The sequence below is a fragment of the Emys orbicularis genome, chromosome 18 (genome assembly GCF_028017835.1).
Source record: "Emys orbicularis isolate rEmyOrb1 chromosome 18, rEmyOrb1.hap1, whole genome shotgun sequence".
Classification (NCBI taxonomy): Eukaryota; Metazoa; Chordata; order Testudines; family Emydidae; genus Emys; species Emys orbicularis.
In genome coordinates this window covers 21,654,673-21,675,719 of record NC_088700.1, presented here as the reverse complement: position 1 = coordinate 21,675,719, position 21,047 = coordinate 21,654,673, and the positions used below count along the sequence as shown (strand labels likewise).

Genomic DNA, 21,047 nt, shown 5'->3' with positions numbered 1-21,047 from the left:
CTACCACAAACTGGCCAGCTCAACCCCTGGGGAGAGGTTGAAAAGATTTGGAGTGTTTAAATAGAGGAGGGGTTAAAATAGAGGTATAGAAACTAAGGAATGGTATAGAGAAGATAAATCATCTGCCTTGACACACCCTTGCTCACGATAAAAGGAGACATTCATGAAAACTGAAAGTAGAGACTTTAAAACCGATGAAAGGAAATGGTTCGTTACGCAATGCATAACTGACCTGTCCAATTCACAGGTTCATAGATTTTAAAGCCAGAAGGGACCATTAGGCCCATCTAACCTGACCTCCTGCTTAACACAGGACAGAGAATCCGCAGCTAGTGATTGCTGCATCCAACGCAACGACTGGTGGTTGAGTGAGAGCGTGGCTTTTAGAATGAGAAATCCAGTTTTGGTTTAAAGTCTTCAAGTGACAGAGAATCCACTGCATCTTTAAGTAAATTGTTCCAGTGGTTAATTACCCTCACTGTTAAAAACTTCCATGTTATCTCTAGCCTGAATTTATCTAGCTTCAGCTTCCAGCCATGCCTTTGTCTGCTCCGTTAAAGAGCCCTCATTATCAGAAATTTTCTCATGTATGTACATCATGATCATAGAATATCAGGGTTGGAAGGGACCTCATGAGGTCATCTAGTCCAACCCCCTGCACAAAGCAGGGCCAATCCCCAGACATTTTTTTGCCCCAGATCCCTAAATGGCCCCCTCAAGGATTGAGCTCACAACCCTGGGTTTAGCAGGCCAATGCTCAAACCACTGAGCTCTCCCCCGTTGTAATCTTCTCTTCGTTACACTAACTCGAACGAGCCTCTCACGTCTCTTGCTGTAAGGCAGGTTTTCCAAAGGTTGAATCATTCTTGTAGCTCTTTTCTGAATCCTTTCCAATTTTTCAACATCTCTTTTGAAGTATCCACACCCAAAGTGGACAGTGTTCAGGTAATGGTCTCAGGATTGCTGTATACAACAGTAATACCACGTCCCTACTTTTATGTGATATTCCTCTGCTTTATACATACAAGACTCCCATTCGCCCATTTTTCCACACCCTCACACTGGGAGATCCTGTTCAGTTGGTTTCCAGCACGACACCTAAAGTTTATCGTCACTGCTTGCCAGGATCCAGTCCCCAATCTAGTAAATGTGACCTACATTCTTGTATGATCTGGCATTTGGCTGTACAGCAGAATCTCAGAGTTACGGACACCTCGGGAATGGAGGTTGTTTGTAACTCTGAAATATTCATAATTCTGAACAGTGTCTTCAGCTGCTACCTGTAAGTGGCTGCTCTGCACGTGGGGGTGGGGACAGGCAGCTGGTTCTAGCCCCCTGGCTGCAAGGGTGATGAGTGAGGCACCCTGGGGCACCGCAGCATCAGTGGGTGCGTGGTGCCGGCTGTGGCCCTTTAAAACTGAGCTGCTCCTCCAGAGCGCAGCGGGCTGGCAGCAGCTCACACCCCAGGCCAGGCTCTGGCCACAGGAGCAGCAGCTCCCACCCCAGCAGCTGCTTTACACTCTACTTGTACGTATCCTACCCCTGGCGGGTCCCTGCTTTTGGCTGGAGACACTTGCGATCACCATGCTCTGTTCTGCCCCGGGGTCGCTGCTAAGGGTAGGCAGGGAGCTGATTTCCCTGGCCAGGGCTTCAGATTGCCCTTCACGTCAGTCGGTCTCATCCCTCGCTTGGAGAAGGAGGCTGTCTCACCCCTGCTCTCAGGGGTGTGTCTGTATACACCTGATTCAGGCGGCAGACACCCTCCCGTCCCTGTCAGCCTCCCCATTTGCATGTTGGCCACACAATCCCTTGCAGGTCTGGTGCTAATTGAGGGGGCCTGCTTCGCCCCTTCTGCTTTTAAAGCCATAATGTTATTCCCCACAAGCAAAGAATATGGAATATCGGACAACATACCTACAACCAGCGCCCTGACCTTTCCTGGGTCTGTATTGAAATCCATGCTGTAGGTAGAGTGAAGGCTTTTACCCAGGAACTTTAACCCAGATTTTATACCCTGTGAGCATTTGATGGGCTTTCATGACATGGGGCTTAACTATCATTTTAGCAGTCACAGTATCTCTCCATCCAGTGAATGTCCCCCCATTAACTACCACCTTCTGCTCCCCCTGGCGATCTGATGGATCTGCCCCCAGCAGGGTGCAGCAGGACATGTGCACAGTGGTATGGGATGTGAATGGCTCAGCGTGGACATTAGATACCATCTCCCTCCAGAGGTTCAGTCAGTCAGGGCAAGTCTACATGATTAAGTACTTTGGACTTCAGGGAAAGCCAGAGATGTTAATTGGCCACTTCGGTGTAGTTCACACCCAATTAAGACCCTTGGAGCTCCCTGGAGCCCGAAGTATTTGACCATGTGTACACAGCCCTTGCAAGCTGAGGTTGTGCTAAATTCTCCTGTTTTTTTAGACTATATAGAGTGACCTCAGTTTCCACTGGCAGTGTACACAGGACTCCAGGGGGCTCTGAGGGTGTTAATGGGCTGTGAATTACAGCTACTTGGCCAATTAACACCCTTGGCATTCCCTGGAGTTGGAAGTATTTGAGCTGTGTCAGAGACCAGGACATGGGTGGTCATTCCTAGTGGTTAGTGCAGGAGTCAGAAGCCAGGAATAGGAGCTGAGGGTCAGAGCCGGGTTACTTGGAGTGAGGCAAGGCTGAGCCCAAGGCAGGAGCTGGGCTGGGAACAAGCAGGTGCAGGAACCAACACAGCTCTGGGTAAATGCTTTGAGGTTGGATGTAGTGTACCGGTTCCCAAGATTGCCTGTCCGTACTGTAGCCTTCCTAGTCCACCAGGTACTAGGGCCCTCCCCCAACTCATCTAGAGTTGAGGATTCACTGGACCAATACTCTTGTCCGCAGACTGTTATGGGTGGCAGTGGGGGGTTGGAGGGTTTGGATATGGGTTCTCGGTGTAAGGCTTTAAAAGTGATATGTGAAAGAAGGGGTATATCTTCAAGGACTTGGATCTGTTACCTGAAGGCCACCAGGTTTACCTGATCTATAAACGTGAAGAGGCCTAGATATTGGGAGTCTAGTTTGGCGGATGGGCAGCTCGATTTAAGTTCTGGTCAGAGATCTGCACATTGTCCCCTATGGCCAGACTGGGCGGGCAGCCTCATGGTCTTCTTCCGTGTTTATAGGATTCTTTGACAGACTGCAAGTGTTTCTTGAGTTCCTATGCACCCAGTGTAGGTGGGAGGCTAAATCTGCAGCATCCGGTACTAGGGACCTCATGGGTAAATCTGGATTGAAGTAGGGGTGAAAGCCATAGTTAGCAAAGAATGGGCTGTGAGTCAAGGTGGGGATTACATTGTTATATGCAAATTCAGCAGAGCCCAGTGTGTGTGTGTGGGGGGGAACACAGTCATCCTGGTGGTAACTCAGAAAGCAGCGAAGATACTGCTCCATGATTTGATTGACCCTCTCTGTTTGCCCATTAGTCCATTGGATGAGGTGAGGGACTCGATGGCAAGTAGTCTGAGAAATTCCCACCAGAATTGGGTCCTTGATCCAATATAATACCTGTCGATAACCTGTGGTAGTGGAAAACATTTTCCATGCAGAGCTGAGCTGTCTCCCATGCAGTAGGAACAGTTCAGCGTGGAATGAAGTGCTCCATCTTTGTTAGGAGGTTGATGGCCACCAGGATTACCAACTGTCCCTGGGAGCATGGCAGTTCTACAATGAAGTCCATAGCTGTGGAAGTGTGAGCAGAGGCTGGAGGAGACTTAAGGGTTTTGATCGTGGGTTCTTGGTACAGGTGAAGAGGCTGCAGGACCTTATATAATCTTTGATGTAAGCTCATAGGCCTGGCCATCAGAAGGTCCTTGAGACCAGATTCCGGGTCTTGAATTGGATAAAATAGCCTGCAAGCAGCAAATTGCGCCATAGTTTCAATACCTGAAGGCTAGATTGTTCCTCCATAGGATATCAGGGTTGGAAGTAACCTCAGGAGGTCATCTAGTCCAACCCCCTGTTCAAAGCAGGACCAATCCCCAGACAGATTTTTGCCCCAGATCCTTAAATGGCCTCCTCAAGGATTGAACTCACAACCCTGGGTTTAGCAGGCCAATGCTCAAACCACTGAGCTATCCCTCCCACAGGACATAAATACAACCCTTACAATAGAGAAGGCTTTTCTCTAATCTGAAACCAGAGTCAGGTTGGATACACACATCATTCAGGGTCATTGGGGAGCAGGGAGTGGATGGAGGATGTCAGACTGTTGTTGATTGTCCCATTGACAAAGTTGGATACTTTGAGCACGGTGGCAGAGTTCTCTTCACCAGATTTGAGAGATTCATTTTTGTGGGACAGGGCATCTGCCTGCCCGTTTCTCATACCTAGGTGATAAGTTACCAAGCTAGTGAAGAAGAGAGACCAGCAGACCTAGCACTGGTTAAGGTGTCTAGCAGTTTGTAGATATTCCAGGTTCTTGTGATCCGTCAGGACTTGGACCAGGAATTGGGCTTCTTCTAGGAGTGGCGCTACTCCTCGAAAGCCACCTTGATAATTGCTCTTTGTCACAAATATCATAATTTTTTCCCCACTGGGGTTAGCTTCCAAGAATAAAAGGGTGGAGTTGGTTGCTGGAGCCCACATATTGAGACAGTACTGCACCTATGGCAAAATTAAAGGCATTGGCTTCCATCTTAAATGGTTTAGTGGGTGAAGCAGGATGGATGCTGAAGTGAATGCCTCTTCAGTCAATCAAAATCTGAGGGAGCATCCATGGACCAAACAAACGTGGCCCCCTTTTACAGGAGTGGCTTTATGAGTGCAGCCAGGCGAGAGAATCCTTTAATAAAACACCTGTAGAAACTGCCGAACCCTAGGAATTGCTGCACCCTATGGATGTCCTTGGGTGTGGTCCAGTCGGATACTGCTTCTACCTTACACGGGTCCATGGTGAATCCTTCAGGCAAGATGATATAGCCCAAGAATTCCACTCTGTCCCTACCAACCTCGCATTTCTCAAGCTTTGCATAGAGGTGGTTTTGGCAGAATCTCTCCAAGACTGCGCACCTGATGATTGTGGAGGGCCTGACTTTCTGAGAAAATAAGGATGTCATCCAGGTAAATGATGACAAATTGGTCCAGCGTGCCCCTAAGGATGTCATTTATAAAATGCAGGATTTATGAAATTGCGGGGGGGCTTCACAACCCAAACAGCATGAGCAAATGCTCAAAGAGGCCGTACCTGGTCCAGAAGGTGGTCTTCCGTTTATCTCCTTCCCGGATCCCCACCAGGTTATAAGCTCTGTGAATGTTCAACTTTGTGAAGACCTTGTCAGAGCAAAGTCTTTCGAACAGCTCATTAATAAGTGGTAAGGGGTACCAATTTCGGATTGTAATCTTGTTCAGAGCTTGGTAGTCCAAACAAGGCCAGAGGGAGCCATCTCTGCCACAGAGAAGATCCAGGCTCCTGCTAGAAACATGGAAGGGCAAATGAACCCATTCTGAAGGTTTTCTTCAAGGTAACTCTGGGTTCAGAGAGAGTAAATGCGCCTGAAGGGAACCTCTGCCCCTGGCTGGAGGTTGATGGAGCAGTTGTAGCAGTGATGTGGTGGGAGAGTGTTGGCTTTCTTTTTGTTGAACAGGAGTCCCTAAAGCTGTTGGAGAAGTTCAGTGGGTTGCCGGGGTTGCTTTTGAATCCTTTCTTTGTGTCTCTGAATTCTTTGGAGGACTGAGTAAACCTCGAAGGGTTGCTGGTCCCCGGTTGGCTCTAGGGAAACAGGATTGTCAGCAAAATGGGGAGTCAAAGCGTATTGTGACTGACCACCAGCAGATGCGTGAATCATGGGCGACAAGCCAGGGATGCCAAGGACAACTAATGAATGCAGTGCATGAATTGGCCCAAAATGGAGGATTTCTTGGTGGCTTCAAAAGCTGGTTTCCTCAAAGGGAGCCATCTGGTGGGTGACCAGTCCCAATGAAAGGAGTGACCCATCTGTGGACTCCTCTAAGTTGGGGGAGACCTTGCTCTGGATGGGGAGCTTGTGTGCTTAGGCGAACTCCAGATCCATGAAATTGCCAGAGGTGTTCAAGTCTACCAGTGCCTCTACGATGGTGTCAGGCATCTCAAGGGGCTGCAGCCAGAGAGAGAGTTGGAGATGTGTTGGATGCTGATTGGCCATCACCAGGGTAGCAGCAGACAAGCGTGGGTGTGGACTGCTGGGGAGGGGAGAAGGGTGCCCCGAACCCCCCCCCTTCTGGGGCTGAGGCTAGCAGGAGCAGGGAGGACCTTTTTTTTTCTGTGGCATTCGGTCAGGCTGTCATTGATCTTGAAGCACAGATTAACTAACACATCCAGGCCGAATGGGGACTCCACCCGCGCCAGTTCATCTTTAATATCGTCACGTAGGCCGAGCCAGAAAAAACAACACTGGGTGGCCTCTTTCCACTCGGTGTGTCAGGGATCAGGGCCTGCAGCAAAGCTAGTCTCCGGGCAGCTTCCTCAGTACAGCTGGCCTGCAGCAGGCTACCTGATTGGCTACAGAGGCCAGCAGCAGCAACTGGCCAGCTTCTCAACACTCTTACCCAGCACTGTGCCTGCTCCTGAGTTACCTTATTCCAGCTGCTCCTGCCTTGAACCTCTCCTTGCTTGATACCCTGCTCACTCCAGTTCCTGCCCTCTGGCTTCTGACAACAGACTCCAGCTCAACCCTTAGCTCTGGTATTCAGTTCCTGCCTTCCAGTTTGACCCTTGGCTTTGGCTCCTGACTATGACTCTAGCCGTTAGGCCTGCGCTGCGCTCCGCTCCGACCACTGAGCTAAACCGCCCCATCCCGGTCAGCTGACAGATTGCGAGCCCTTAATATTGGGGCCAGGGGCTCTTGGTGCTAACATGGATGCTACTAAAACGCCAGCGGAACTGGTGGACTCCATCCAGAACCTGGAAGTGCAAATAACTGCCCGGCAATCACAGAACGTGGCCCTACAAGTGCAGGTTGCTCTGCTGGGTCCTCCTACTCTGCCCCTCCCAGAGCCGAGGAGTCTGCTGCCCAACAAATTGGTTGGAGATCGGGACAAGTTTTGGGGGGAGAGTTTCCTGAACCAATGTGAGCTCCTGTTCCTTCTACACCCCCGATCATTCCCCACAGTCCAGGCCCGTGTGGGGCTCATCTTAAGTTTGTTGACTGGAGAGGGCTTCCCCACTCCTGGAACAGTCCAGCCCCCTCTTGCAATGATTAGAGGAATTCATTCAAGCTACATCCATCATCTTCGGTGATGCCAACTGTATGGGGACCTCCAAGGCAACCCTTCAGGCCTTACAGCAGGTAGGCCAGCCCATAGCCAAGTTCGCTGCTGAATTTCACCGTTTGGCTTCTGACACCAGGTGGAATGAGGCAACACAGTGCTGCTATTTCCGCTTGGAGTTAAACGAGGTGATACAGGATGAGCTTCCGTGGGTGGAGCCTCCATCCAGTTTGGACAATCTGATTGGCTTGTGTATCAGAACGGATGATCACCTCATGGAGTGGTGTCGTGAGCATACAATTATTATTATTTTTTTTCCCAGAAGCCACCATTCCCTGTGCCCCTGACATCCCAGACACAGCTCACCAGGCTCGCCCGCACCTCTCCAACTTGGAGAAGAACCAACATCAGGCTTTAGGCTTGTGCTTATATTGTGAGGACCCTGGCCATCTTGCCTTGATGTGTCCAGCAAAGTCTTGGGTGGAGCGGGGGCCAGGAAATGCCAGGTCCCCAGCCCTTAGGAGGTGTTCCGAGCCAAGCTGGTCGTCTTCCGCCTCCGGCGGTTCCCAGCATCCATGGGCCACAGCCAATGCAGTAGGATTCCCAAGTAAATTTCCGATGCAGCTCTGAATACCTCTATTAATTTGACTGTCGGTAAGCTCCGAGATCCCTCTAGAGGCCCAGGTCGACTCGGGGGCCTCAGGTAACTTTATGAACTTAAGCCATGCTGTTCCCACCATACACGTCTGGTCCATCCAGATCTGGTTGAGACTATTGATGGGTCTCTTCTCTCCTCAGGATCTGTAACGCGGGGTGTGACTGCAGGCATAGCAGAAATTGGAGTCAACGCTGATTTAGGAACCACAAAATTTGTCACCGTTGCCACTGAACTTGTCAGGCAGGGGGAGCTTGGGCTCATGGGAAGTAGGGGCTAGAGCTGAAGGCAGCGTGGCTTGAGCTTTCAGGTCTGTAGGGCTCCCACGATGTCCGACAAAGATATTGGCCTTTCTTGGATCCATGCTCACCGTATCAGCTGTAGTTCCCTTATTTTTTGTGCTTTTATGGCTGCTCAAACTGTCAGAGATCAGGATGGGGGAAGTCATGCATACTGGTTGGAGCAGGAGTCAGTAGCCAGGAATTGGAGCCCAAGGTCAGAGCCGGAGTCAGAAGTCCGGAGTTGGAGCTGAGGGTCAGAGCTGGAGTTAGATGTCAGAGCCGGAGTCAGAAGTCCAGAATAGGAGCTGAGGGTCATAGCCAGGTTACCTGGAATGAGGCAAGGCAGGGGCAAAGCTGGGGCCAAGGCAGGAGTCGGGCTGGGTCTGAGGCAGGAGTGGGGTTGGAACAAGCCTGGAACAAACAGGCGCAGGAACCGACGCAGCTGTGGGCGAATGCTTTGAGCAGTCACCACACTGCCATGGCTGCTGGGCTTAAGAGCTGGTCTGCTGACTGTTCCCACCAGTCAGGGACTGTAGCCAATGAGGCAGCCTACTACAGGCCAGCTGCACTCGTTAGGTTGCCTGGAGACTGGCTCTGCTGCCCCTTCCAGCACTGCACTGGCCTCAGTGGGTGGGTTGGGCGATTCTGGGCAGAGTGACCCCACTGGCCGCATATGGCGCACTGCATTTCCCCACCCGTCCCAGGGCTTCTCAGAGGTGGTTTCTCTGCTCCTGGGTGTGGGTCTCGGCTTGGGCCTGATCCCTGTCCTCTGATCCCATTCCATCTCTGTTAGGTTTTCTGTCAAACCCAGGTCGACTATCTGCGTACCGATCTGCCCATTTCCCAGCTGTGGCTACATCTCTGGGATTTTGGTCTCTCAACCAGGTTTTTAGGTCAGGGTGGCAGAGTTATAGAATTGTTCTAAACCCAATAATTCACAGGGCTCATCGACCATGGTAACCCCCCCAACCAAGTCCCCATTTTCTTACATAATCCCTAAATTGGGTTGAAACCTCAACGTAGGTCATGTCCCCTGTTTTTCTGAACTCCCCGAAACCTTCTCCTGTACTCTTCAGGGGTTAGTTTAAAGTTTTGCAACAAAGTTTGTTTACATCACTTATAATCTTTATAGTCCTCCCTGTCCATCGAGTGAAAATGTCCAAAGCCTTTGTCCCTGACTGTCTGTCGTGGAGCCAGATACCATACCAGGTCCTCCTGCCCCAAACTTCTTCAATTCACACTCCATTTCAGAAGCATTTAGAAACACACCCATGTCACTGCCTTCCCTGAAGCTAGGAAGTAAATTGGAATCTTTGCCACCCACCAGAACAGGTACATGGTGCCTGGCTTCACCGGCTGGACTAGAATTCTGCTGGTGCCGTCTCCATCTCGAGCTGATAATGCCACTCCTTGTCCTTCTCCCTCTCTTCGTGCTGGCTCTGATCCTCCTTCTCTCTCTCCTCGTGCTGGCTCTGATCCTCCTTCTCCCTCTCTTCGTGCTGGCTCTGATCCTCCTTCTCTCTCTCCTCGTGCTGACACTGTTTTCCCGTTTGTTTGCTCTTGCTCCCAGTTTGCTCATTCTTGCTCTTGGTCTGCGTGCTGCCGCACTTCTAGACTTAGCCGGTCCCTGTCCAGCTGTATCCTCGATTGGTGCGTCTGTGGACCAGTTGCATTCAGGCTGGATGAAATATGGCTGCTGCTTCTGTCAGCCTCTTCCCTGCTTCCCTCCAGGGCATTGGTGTGATGCTTCGCGGGGGTAGCCAGCATTGTGAGGCACCTTGCTGCCACCTGCCCTTAGTGTGAGGAAGCTTTATCTGTGCCTGCTGGGGTCAGCTCCCCAATTCCACTGGCCATGGCCAACACATGCACCCCCCTCGCAGGCCCCGCTGTTACTCTGCAGGTTAGCAATTGGCACCCTCAAGACCTCCAAGCGTCTCTGTGGAGAATCCAGCCCCTTGTCCAGTGGACACTTGCAGTAGTCACAGATCACTGCTTCCCAAGAAACAGCGCAGCACTGGCATGGTGAGGCCCCACCTGGGGAGCATAGAAGCTGCTGTGATACAAACCATCACCTTCATCTCCATTTGCGAATGTGTCTGGGTACAACCGAATTTCCAGTTTTCTCCAGAATTCAGGATGCAGCCCCCAGAAGCCAGAGGTCTTCTCCTCTAGTTCTTGGTCCCAGATGCTGCAGAATACATGGTGCCTTTCCTCTCTACTGTGATTATATGCATTTAGGCAGGGGTGGCGAGTTATAGGGGCCCGTGGTGCCCGTGCTCCAGGAATATTCAGGGCCCGGGGGCCCGGCTCCACCAATATTCAGGGCTGGGTCTCGCCCCCGGCCCTGCCTGCCGCCCCTGCGCGCCTCCCCGGGAGCATCTCCCGGCCCCGCCTGCCACTCCCGGGCGATTTAAAAGGGCCCAGGGGCCCCCAGCCACCGCCGCCACCACCGGTAGCACAGCAAGGCTAAGGCGGCTTCCTGCCCGGCCTCGCTCCGCGCCACTCCCGAAGTGGGCGGCACGTCCCTGCGGCCCCGGGATTTTAGGTTTATACAGTGCATTGGTTGCATGTCTGAGACCTGGTCCTTGTGTCAACGTGGGGAGTCAGAGGAGAGAACTCAGTCTGCTTGGTCCTTTTTCCTCTTGCCAGGTGCATTGCAACAATATGTTTTCTAAGGGGGTGAAGATCTTCCAGAAGGTGGAATGTCTGTTCAAACCACGGCTGATTGCAGAGTGGGAGGCTGAACCTGTCGGCGTTTCCACCATCTTGGATGACAAAAACCCCAGTGCGAGGTTTGTGACCATCCCCCTGAATCAGCGGGTGGGCAAAGCCGTCCTTTGCCGTTTCTACTTCGCTGACACCTGGATGATGATCAGTGAGATTTCCTTCCAGTCTGGTAAGTCTCCTTCCAAGAGCGATAGGGGATTGTGGGGAGCAGGAGGCAGACAGGGGGAGCCTGAACAGGGATTGAGGCTGGCAGAGGCAGGGTTGATGGAAGATACACAGGGATCAAGAGCTGGGGAGCAGGACCGTCAGTGGGAGGAAGGGGGCAGTGAGGGAGAGGCGTGGGGGGCAGTGAGGGAGCAAGTATGGGGGCAGTGAGGGAGCAGGTGTGGGAGCAGTCAGGGAGCAGGTGTGGGAGCAGTCAGGGAGAGGAGCAGGGGGGCAATCGGGGAGCAAGCGCAGGGCAGGAAGTCGGGGAGCAGGAGCACTGAAGGTTGAATTTTCAGCTTGTGACTACCACACATTTTGGGGGGCAGAAGCTCAGAAGCCAAAGCAAAGAACACTAGTTTTTTGGTTTTGGTTTTATTACAAACTCTCCTGATTTTCCAGCGAGTCTCCCGCTGTTCTGGGTTCTGTGTCAGGGCTTTTGAATTACAAACAAGGATTAGTTATGACCCCCAAAGCTTCATGCTGCAACGAGGCAGCCTGCTGCACCTATCTCCTCTGCTCTAGTCTGGCCTTTGCCTGGCACTGGGGCCAGTCCTTCAAAGCCAGGCCCACGCCAGCAGTCCATGAGTCAGTGAGTGAGGTTTGCTCTCCTGAGCGAGGGTGTGCAGGTGGGGCCCTTACACAGTGATGCTGCACGGATAAATAATGGAAGTGACCAACCCCGGGGTTCCTGGCAGATCCCGGGGATCACAGAGACTGCTGGCAGAGGCAGCGGCAGGGAGTATGCGACAGACTGACACCTGCTCTTACCTTCCCCAGACATGGAGAATGTAAATCCTATTGTGGTTACTCTAGCCACAAGCACAGCAGAGCTGCTGGATGCAGAGACCAACGCGACTGAGGCGGCATGGGGTAAGGACTTGACCATAGTCTACAACACAGACACTCCAGACTGTACTGGCGGATGGAAGGCCCTGCTCTGTCACAAGAGGGGTCCCTCCCTCCTTGCAAAGTGCTTCCTGCAGCACTGTACACGCCCCAGCGTCACCCCTCCACATCTAGCACTAAGTGCTTTATGCTACGCTCAGTAATCCAGGGCTGTCTCTGCCCCCGCCACAGTGCCAGACATAGGATATGGCAGGCCACCAGGGGCAGGAGACCCAAGCGCACATGTGCAGCCAATGAAACCTCAAAACCTACCCACTGAAATTGAGTAGGTTCATTTTCCACCCTACTATGAGTTACAGTAGCCCAGAGCCACCATTTCCAAAGGCAAGAACAGCATGTGGCTCCCGAAGCCGCTAGCACCAAGTTATTTGTGAAGTTCCAGGAAAAGAGACTTTCTGATTAAACCAGTGTGAAAACAGATTAGCTTTGTTTGCCCCGGTTCTCTTCTGCACCAGACTGTTAGCCTGTGAGGGCCACCCCTACATCTTGTGACTCCAGTTCCTTTTCATTTTCTTCCTCTGTACAGAAACCACTTCTTTTATAACCAGCACCTGGATAGGGGAGAAAGCAGATGACTCCAGTACCTCCATCCTGGTTGGCTGCCTTGTGGCTATTATCCTTCTGCTCCTGATCATTATAATCATCATTCTGTGGAAGCAGTATGTCCAGAAGAGACTGGAGAAGGTAACGTGACGGTGCTGCTGTACATGGGAGTCTGGAGCTGTGCTGACCCTGGAAGTACTGGGGAGTCCCTGGGATGTCCCCAGTGGACAGGATGCCATGGTGTCATGGAGCTCCCACTCCCTGCTCCCCACCATCACATCCTGGGCTCCTCAGCATGGAGCAGGCCCCAGTCAGGATGCTGCTGTACTAGGGAGCGACTGCTGCCCTTGCAGCCAGCTCACTGCCTGACCGCTCCCAATAGCTCAGCAACTTGTTCTCTCTTCCGAAGGCCCCACGGCGAATCCTGGAGGAGGACGCCATGGTTCGTCTCTCCTTCTACAGCTACACCATCGTCAGCAACCAGAACCAGATCCACCAGTCTAATCCCACCTACGAACGGGTCTTCCCACTGGACCTGGAATATCACCAGCCTGCCACGCTGCTCCAGAAGCTACCCGAACTCTCCCAAAGCGCCGAGGATTCAGGTAAAAGTGGCCGGTGTCTGGGAGTCAGCAGTGTCTGGAGGGTTCTTCATTTGGTTTATTTCCTTCAACTTCACTGGTTTCATCCAGGGCCCTGGCAGTCTGTTCTGACCACTGCACCGCACTCTCCTCCCAGAGCCAGGGACAGAACCCAGGAGTCTTGATATTCAGCAATCCACTGCTCTGTAGCAATTAGCTCACAAGTCACTGGCAACGTGTATGTTATAGCCCCCTCTGGTGGCTGTTCTACATAGAGGATAACTTCCCATTACTTAGTATCTCATAGCATTTAAAGCCGAAAGGGACCATCTAGTCTGGCCTCCTCTGTATCACAGGCCATTACATTTCACACAAGTACCCCCCTGATTTCAGTTAAATTAAAGCATTTCAGTCCTCAGGAGACTACACTGTTGTGTGTCACTGGCAGAGAACAAGACAGAATGAGGTGCCACCAATGCCTGAGGCCCCTGCAATGGCAGGGAATTGAATAGGTTGGGCACGTCCAAATGATCCCTGCAGATAATCCACGCCCCCTGCTGCAAGGAAGGTGAACAGCTGCCAGCTTTAGCTCACACCTGTCTAAGGTCTGTGCTGTGGATCTAATTTACTCCTAGAGGTCAGTACAACTCCACATGAAAGAATTTCTGTTTTTCCAGGGGGATTTTGTAAGAAATTACTTAATATTAAAAATGTGTTAAAAGAATGTTAAGATTGCAAAGTGAAGCACTCAAAAGTTAGGAAATGCCAGAATTAAGGTTGCCCGTGCAAACTTAATTTGGTTCCCTCTTGCGTAGGCATTATGATAGTCTTTAATTACAAATGACTGGAGGATAGCTAATGTGATACCAATTTTTTTTAAAGTTTCCAGAGGGGATCTTGGCAATTACAGGCTGGTAAGCCTAACTTCAGTACCAGGCAAATTAGTTGAAACAATAGTAAAGAACAGAATTATCAGACACATAGATGAACATGATTTGTTGGCGAAGAGTTCACACGATTTTTGTATGGGGAAATCATGCATCATCAGTCTATTAGAATTCTTTGAGGGTCAAAAAATATGTGCACGGGGTGATCCAGTGGACATAGTGTACTTAGACTTTCAGAAAGCCTTTGATGGGTCCCTCACCAAAGGCTCTTAAGCAAATTAAGCTGTCATGGGATAAAAGGGAAGGTCCTCTCTTGGATCAATAACTGGCTAAAAGACAGGAAGCAAAGGGTAGGAATAAATGGTCAGTTTTCAGTTTTCAGAATGGAAAGAGGTAAATAGTGCTGTCCCCCAGGGGTCTGTATTGGACCAGTGCTATTCAACATATTCATAAATGATCTGGAAAATGTAGTGAACAGTGAGGTGGCAAAGTTTGCAGATGATACAAAATGACTCAAGATAGTTAAGTCCAAAGCAGACTGTGAAGAGTTACAAAGGGATCTCACAAAACTGGGAGACTGGGCAACAAAATGGCAGATGAAACTCAATGTTGATAAATGCAAAGTAATGCACATTGGAAAACATAATCCCAACTATACATACAAAATGATGGGCTCTAACTTAGCTGTCACCACTCAAGAAAGAGATATTGAAGTAATTGTGGATAGTTTTCTGAAAACATCTGCTAAATATACAGTGGCCATGAAAAAAGCTAACAAAATGTTGGGAACCATTAGGAAAGGGATAGATAATAAGACAGAAAAAATCATAATGCAACTATATAAACCCATGGTACGCCCACACCTTGAATACTGTGTGCAATTCTGGTTGACCCATCTCAAAAAAGATATATTAGAATTGGAAAAGGTACAGAGAAGGACAACAACAATGATTAGGGCTACGGAACAGATTCCCTATGAGGAGAGATTAAAAAGACAGGGACTTTTCCGCTTGGAAAAGAGATGATTAAGGGGGGATATGATAGAGGTCTATAAAATCATGACTGGTGTGGAGAAGGTTAATAAGGAAATGTGAAGGTGTAAATAACATTAACACAGGAATGAAGGGTCGCCCAATTAAATTAATAGGCAGCAGGCTTAATAACAAACAAAAGGAAGTATTTCTTCACACAATGTGCCACCACTCTGTGGAACTCATTGCCAGAGGATGTTGTGAAGGCCAAAACTATAACTGGGTTCAAAAAAGAGTTTGATAAGTTCATGGATGATAGGTCCCTCAATGGCTTTTAGCCAAGATGATCAGGGATACAGCCCCATGCCCTTGGTGACCCTAAGCCTCTGACTGCCAGATGCTGGGGGATTGGATGGCGGGGGATGGACCACTTGATAATTACCTGTTCTGTTCATTCCCTCTGGGGCACCTGGCATTGGCCACTGTCGGAAGTCAGGATACTGGGCTCGATGGACCATTGGTCTGACACTGTATGGCCGTTCTTATGTTCTTACATGTTCACATACTACCTTTTCCCCAGGACCCCTGCCTCAATCAGTGCACTGGAAGGATGATGAATGAGAAGGGGCTGTATAGCATATGAGGCTGTTGTCCATATTATTCCTGCCTCATTCACAGCAGAAGCTGGAAGGAATGTCATGAAGAAAGTCAGGGGCTTCAAGCTATAGGTGTCTCAAGTTGGGCCTCCAGTCATTGAAGCACCCAAAAGGACTGGACATCTTTGTAAAATTTGGCCTAAATCTCTCTGGGCCTCAGTCCCCATCTGTAAAATGGGGTTACAATCACTTTCCTATCTCTCAGGTGAGCTGTGAAGATCAAGTCATTAATGTCTGTGAGGTTCATATGCTACAGTGATGAGCATCACAGCAACTCCCAGGAGGACATGAATTCTTCCCTATTCAGTGTAGCAGTAAATAAGGCAAAAGGCAGTGGATTGAATATTCAGGACAAAAGGAGGCTACCTCATTCCCTGAACACCATCCATCCTGTGCACTTAATGAGGCAGAAGCCACCTGGTAAGAACAGTATGTGTTACTGTAACTCAAGGCTGTATGGCAAAGGTGTCCAACCTGCAGCCCGGGGGATCTTGTGGTCCTCAGGGCTCTTGGCTGTGGCCTTGAGAGTAACTGCGTTAAGATGAACGTTTGTATTTGATTACATGTTGCTCGGGGGTGGGGGGGAGCAAAGCAGCCCCTGTTCCTGGAAGAGGAGGGGAGCAGGTAGTGAGAGAGCAGAGGGCTGGAGCCGCGTCATGGTGCATGGGAAGGGAGGGGAGGGAGAATCTTTGAATCTTTCCAGCAGACCGTTCTGGCAGTTGGGCTGGATTGACACTGCTGGGTTTGTATTAGCAATGAGGGTGCCAGGAAGCCACAGTACCTTGTGCCTAGAACCCAGCCTGTTCACCCCAAGCCAGCTGGACGTGTCCCGTTCACTGAGAAGCAGCAAAGAGGATGCCAGGGGAACTGACAGGCATGTGAGGAGGCTGTGAAAGTTGTGAACTGTATTAAAGGTGAGCCCAATGGACTGTTTGATGTGAAGAAATGGGCATTCGGCATCGACAGCTGCTCCTGGCGTTCATGTGGGGATGTTCTCAATCACGTGCTGGAGCTCAGAGAAGAGGCAAAGGTTTTCCTGGCTGACCACTTAATGAATGAGTGTTTGACTTTGCCACCTGATCAGCATTCTTTTAACATAGCGGGGTTTGTATGAAACATAATAGTAGTAGTAGTAAATTAGGTTTATACCAAAATAATAAAAAAGGGACCTATGCGGGCTCTATGTCCCCTGCCATAAATTACTGACCCAAATGAGATCACCCGGCTGATTTCTCTCCGAGACCCCGCTCTGCAGCAGCCCATGTAAACAGAAATGTCCCACAGCGTGCCTGTCAAGGCTGTATCCCCACTTTGAACTTTAGGGTACAAATGTAGGGGCCTGCATGAAAACTGCTAAGCTTATCTACCAGCTTAGCTCTGGTCCGCTGCCACCATCTTAAGAATTCCCTCCCTGGGAAGCCTTGAGAAACCTTTCACCAATTCCCTGGTGAATACAGATCCAAACTGCTTGGATCTTAAACAAGGAGAAATTGACCCTTCCCCCCTCCTTCCTTTCACCAACTCCTGGTGAATACAGATCCAAACCCCCTTTGGATCTTAAAACAAGGAGAAATCAATCAGGTTCTTAAAAAGAAGGCTTTTAATTAAAGCAAAAGGTAAAAATCATCTCTGCAAAATCAGTATGGAAAATAATTTTACAGGGTAATCAAACTTAAAGAGCTCAGAGGAATCCCCTCTGTCTTAGGTTCAAAGTATAGCAAACAAGATAAGCACTTTGGTAAAAGGTACATTTACAAGTTGAGAAAACAAAGTAAATCTAAGACGCCTTGCCTGGCTTTTACTTACAATTTTGAAATAAGAGAGACTTGTTTAGAAAGATGGGGAGAACCTGGATTGATGTCTGGTCCCTCTCAGTCCCAAGAGCGAACAACCCCTTAAACAAAGGACACACACAAAAGCCTTTCCCCCCCCAAGATTTGAAAGTATCTTGTCCCCTCATTGGTCCTCTGGGTCAGGTGTCAGCCAGGTTACCCGAGCTTCTTAACCCTTTACAGGTAAAAGGATTTTGGAGTCTCTGACCAGGAGGGATTTTAGTACTGTACACAGAGAGCTGTTACCCTTCCTTTTATAGTTATGACACGCCCCCCAAATTACAGATAGTGTTGGACGTTTGGTTCCACACTGGCTGTGATTCCTTTCCTGGAGCTCTAGGAGAAAACAGAGTTAATAAGACACACGTACCTTTAGACATACTACTGATTATATAAAAACTAACAATATGTTTTATTCCAAAAACAATTGTTAACCAGTTAACTCTGGGAAACTTTCCCGGGAGAGTGCATCAGCCACTTTGTTAGAAGCTCCCGAAATGTGTTGTATTTCAAAATCAAAATCTTGGAGAGCTAAACTCCACCGAAGAAGTTTTTTGTTATTTCCCTTGGCGGTATGAAGCCACTGTAGCGCAGCATGGTCTGTTTGTAGTTGGAAACGCCGTCCCCAAACATATGGGCGTAGCTTTTCTAGCGCGTACACAATGGCGTAGCATTCCTTTTCGCTGATTGACCAGTGGCTTTCCCTCTCAGACAGTTTCTTGCTGAGAAACACGACAGGATGGAATTCTTGATCTGGTCCTTCCTGCATTAAAACTGCTCCCACGCCTCGCTCGGAAGCATCTGTGGTTACTAGGAACGGTTTGTCAAAGTCTGGGGCCCTTAGCACAGGGTCAGACATGAGTGTTGCCTTAAGCTGGTTAAAGGCCTTTTGACACTTATCAGTCCACTGAACTGTATTTGGCTGTTTCTTTCTGGTTAGGTTTGTTAGCGGGGCGGCGATTTGGCTGTAGTGTGGTACAAATCGCCTATAATATCCGGCCAAGCCTAAGAAGGATTGGACCTGTTTCTTTGACTTTGGAACCGGCCACTTTTGGATAGCATCCACTTTGGCCTGTAGGGGATTTATAGTTCCTTGACCCACCTGGTGCCCCAGGTACGTCACTTTGTTTTGGCCTATTTGACACTTTTTAGCCTTAACAGTTAGTCCTGCCTGCCGGATGCGCTCGAAGACTTTTTTCAGGTGCTCCAGGTGTTCTGTCCATGAATCAGAAAAAATGGCCACATCATCGAGGTAGGCAACTGCAGATTCTCCCAATCCTGCTAGGAGACCATCTACAAGTCTTTGGAAGGTGGCGGGTGCATTTCGCAACCCGAAAGGGAGTACATTGAATTCATACACCCCTGCCTGGGTGACGAAGGCTGACCTTTCCTTAGCGGGTTCATCTAGTGGTACTTGCCAGTACCCTTTGGTTAAGTCTAAAGTAGAGATGAATTGGGCATGTCCCAATTTTTCCAATAGCTTATCTGTGCGTGGCATTGGATAGTTGTCAGGACGAGTTACAGCATTTAGCTTACGGTAGTCCACGCAAAAGCGTATTTCCCCATCTGGTTTGGGAACTAGAACCACTGGAGATGCCCATGCACTGGTAGAGGGGCGGATTATACCCATCTGTAGCATGTCCTGGATCTCCCTTTGTATAGCCGCTTGGGCATGAGGTGACTCCCGGTAGGGTGGAGTTCTAATTGGGTGAGCATTACCTGTGTCAATGGAGTGGTATGCCCGTTCGGTCCGCCCTGGAGTGGCTGAGAAAATCGGTGCAAAGCTTGTGCACAGCTCCTTTATCTGCTGTCGCTGCAGACGTCCTAGGGTTGTGGAGAGGTTTACCTCTTCCACGCCACCATTCCTTTTTCCTTCATAGTAGACACCTGCAGGCCACTCCGCGTCATCAGTTTCCTGGGCTGTAAACTGGCAAACGTTTAATTCTCTAGAATAAAAGGGCTTAAGAGAATTAACATGGTATACCTTAGGCTTTATGTTGGAGGTGGGGGAGGCTATGAGATAGTTAACAGCTCCTAGGCGCTCCTGGACCGTGAATGGTCCTTCCCACGACGCTTCCATTTTATGGGCCTGGAGTGCCTTTAAGACCATGACTTGGTCTCCTACTTTGAAGGACCGTTCTCTGGAATGTTTATCATACCAGGCCTTTTGCTCTTCCTGAGCATCCTTTAGGTTTTCTTTAGCAAGGGCTAAAGAGTGTCGGAGGGTGTTTTGTAGGTTGCTTACAAAGTCTAGAATGTTAGTTCCTGGAGAAGGCGTAAACCCCTCCCATTGCTGCTTCACCAACTGTAATGGCCCCTTAACCTCGCGGCCATACACAAGTTCAAATGGTGAAAACCCTAAACTGGGATGTGGTACAGCCCTGTAGGCAAAAAGCAACTGCTGCAACACTAGGTCCCAATCATTGGAGTGTTCATTTACGAATTTACGTATCATGGCCCCCAAAGTTCCATTAAACCTCTCCACCAGACCATTGGTTTGATGGTGATGAGGGGTGGCAACCAAGTGATTCACCCCATGAGCTTTCCACAGGTTTTTCATGTTCCCTGCCAGGAAATTAGTTCCCGAATCTGTAAGTATGTCGGAGGGCCACCCTACCCTGGCAAAAATGTCTGCTAATGCCTGGCACACACTTTTAGTCTTGGTGTTGCTTAAGGGTACAGCTTCCGGCCATCGGGTAGCAAAATCCATGAAAGTCAGTACGTACTGCTTTCCTCTGGGTGTCTTCTTTGGGAAAGGACCCAGAATATCCACAGCTACTCGCTGAAATGGGACCTCAATTATGGGTAGTGGCTGGAGAGGGGCTTTAACCTGGTCTTGGGGCTTTCCCACTCGTTGGCACACCTCACAAGACCGGACATAATTAGCAACGTCCTTGCCCATTCCCTCCCAGTGGAAGGACTTCCCCAACCGGTCTTTGGTTCTGTTCACCCCAGAATGGCCACTGGGATGATCATGGGCTAAGCTCAAGAGTTTTACCCGATACTTAGTGGGAACTACCAGCTGTCTTTGAGGATGCCAGTCTTCTTGGTGCCCACCAGAAAGAGTCTCCTTGTATAAAAGTCCTTTTTCTACAACAAACCGGGATCGGTTAGAAGAGCTGAGAGGCGGTGGGGTGCTCCGTGCCGCTGCCCAGGCTTTTTGAAGGCTGTCATCTGCTTCCTGCTCGGCCTGGAACTGTTCCCTTGATGCTGGAGACATCAGTTCCTCCTTGGACTGTGGACTGGGGCTTGGTCCCTCTGGAAGCGATGCAGGTGCTGGGGCTTTTTCCATTGACTGTGAACCGCTGTCCGCTGGTGCACTATGTGGTATTTCAGGCTCTGGCTGAGCCCCTTGGGTAGGGTTATCTGCTGCTTCCGCCAGTTTAGGCTCGCTGGTGCCCTCTGGCATTGGAGTTGTAGACGGGGTTGCAAGCGCTGGACTCAGTGCTGGCAATGGTTCTGGTGCTGGTTGCGTTGCCAGTTCCGGTTCTGGGACTGGCTTTGGCTGGGTCTCTGGGATTGGATCCACTACGGCTGTTGCAGTCGTTGGCAGGGGATCCGGTTCCACCTCCTGTGTTTG

General features: G+C 49.9%; 1 protein-coding gene across 1 annotated transcript in view; it reads left to right on the top strand.

The window, feature by feature from the left end:
• The window catches only part of LOC135891249 (discoidin domain-containing receptor 2-like), a 74,665-nt gene that overhangs the window by 26,006 nt on the left and 27,612 nt on the right, over positions 1 to 21,047 (top strand). The window contains exons 7-10 of the mRNA XM_065418766.1: positions 10,807 to 11,053; positions 11,869 to 11,961; positions 12,524 to 12,681; positions 12,950 to 13,145. Of these exons, the coding sequence (XP_065274838.1) occupies positions 10,807 to 11,053; positions 11,869 to 11,961; positions 12,524 to 12,681; positions 12,950 to 13,145 (694 nt within the window). The remainder of the gene's footprint in view (positions 1 to 10,806; positions 11,054 to 11,868; positions 11,962 to 12,523; positions 12,682 to 12,949; positions 13,146 to 21,047) is intronic.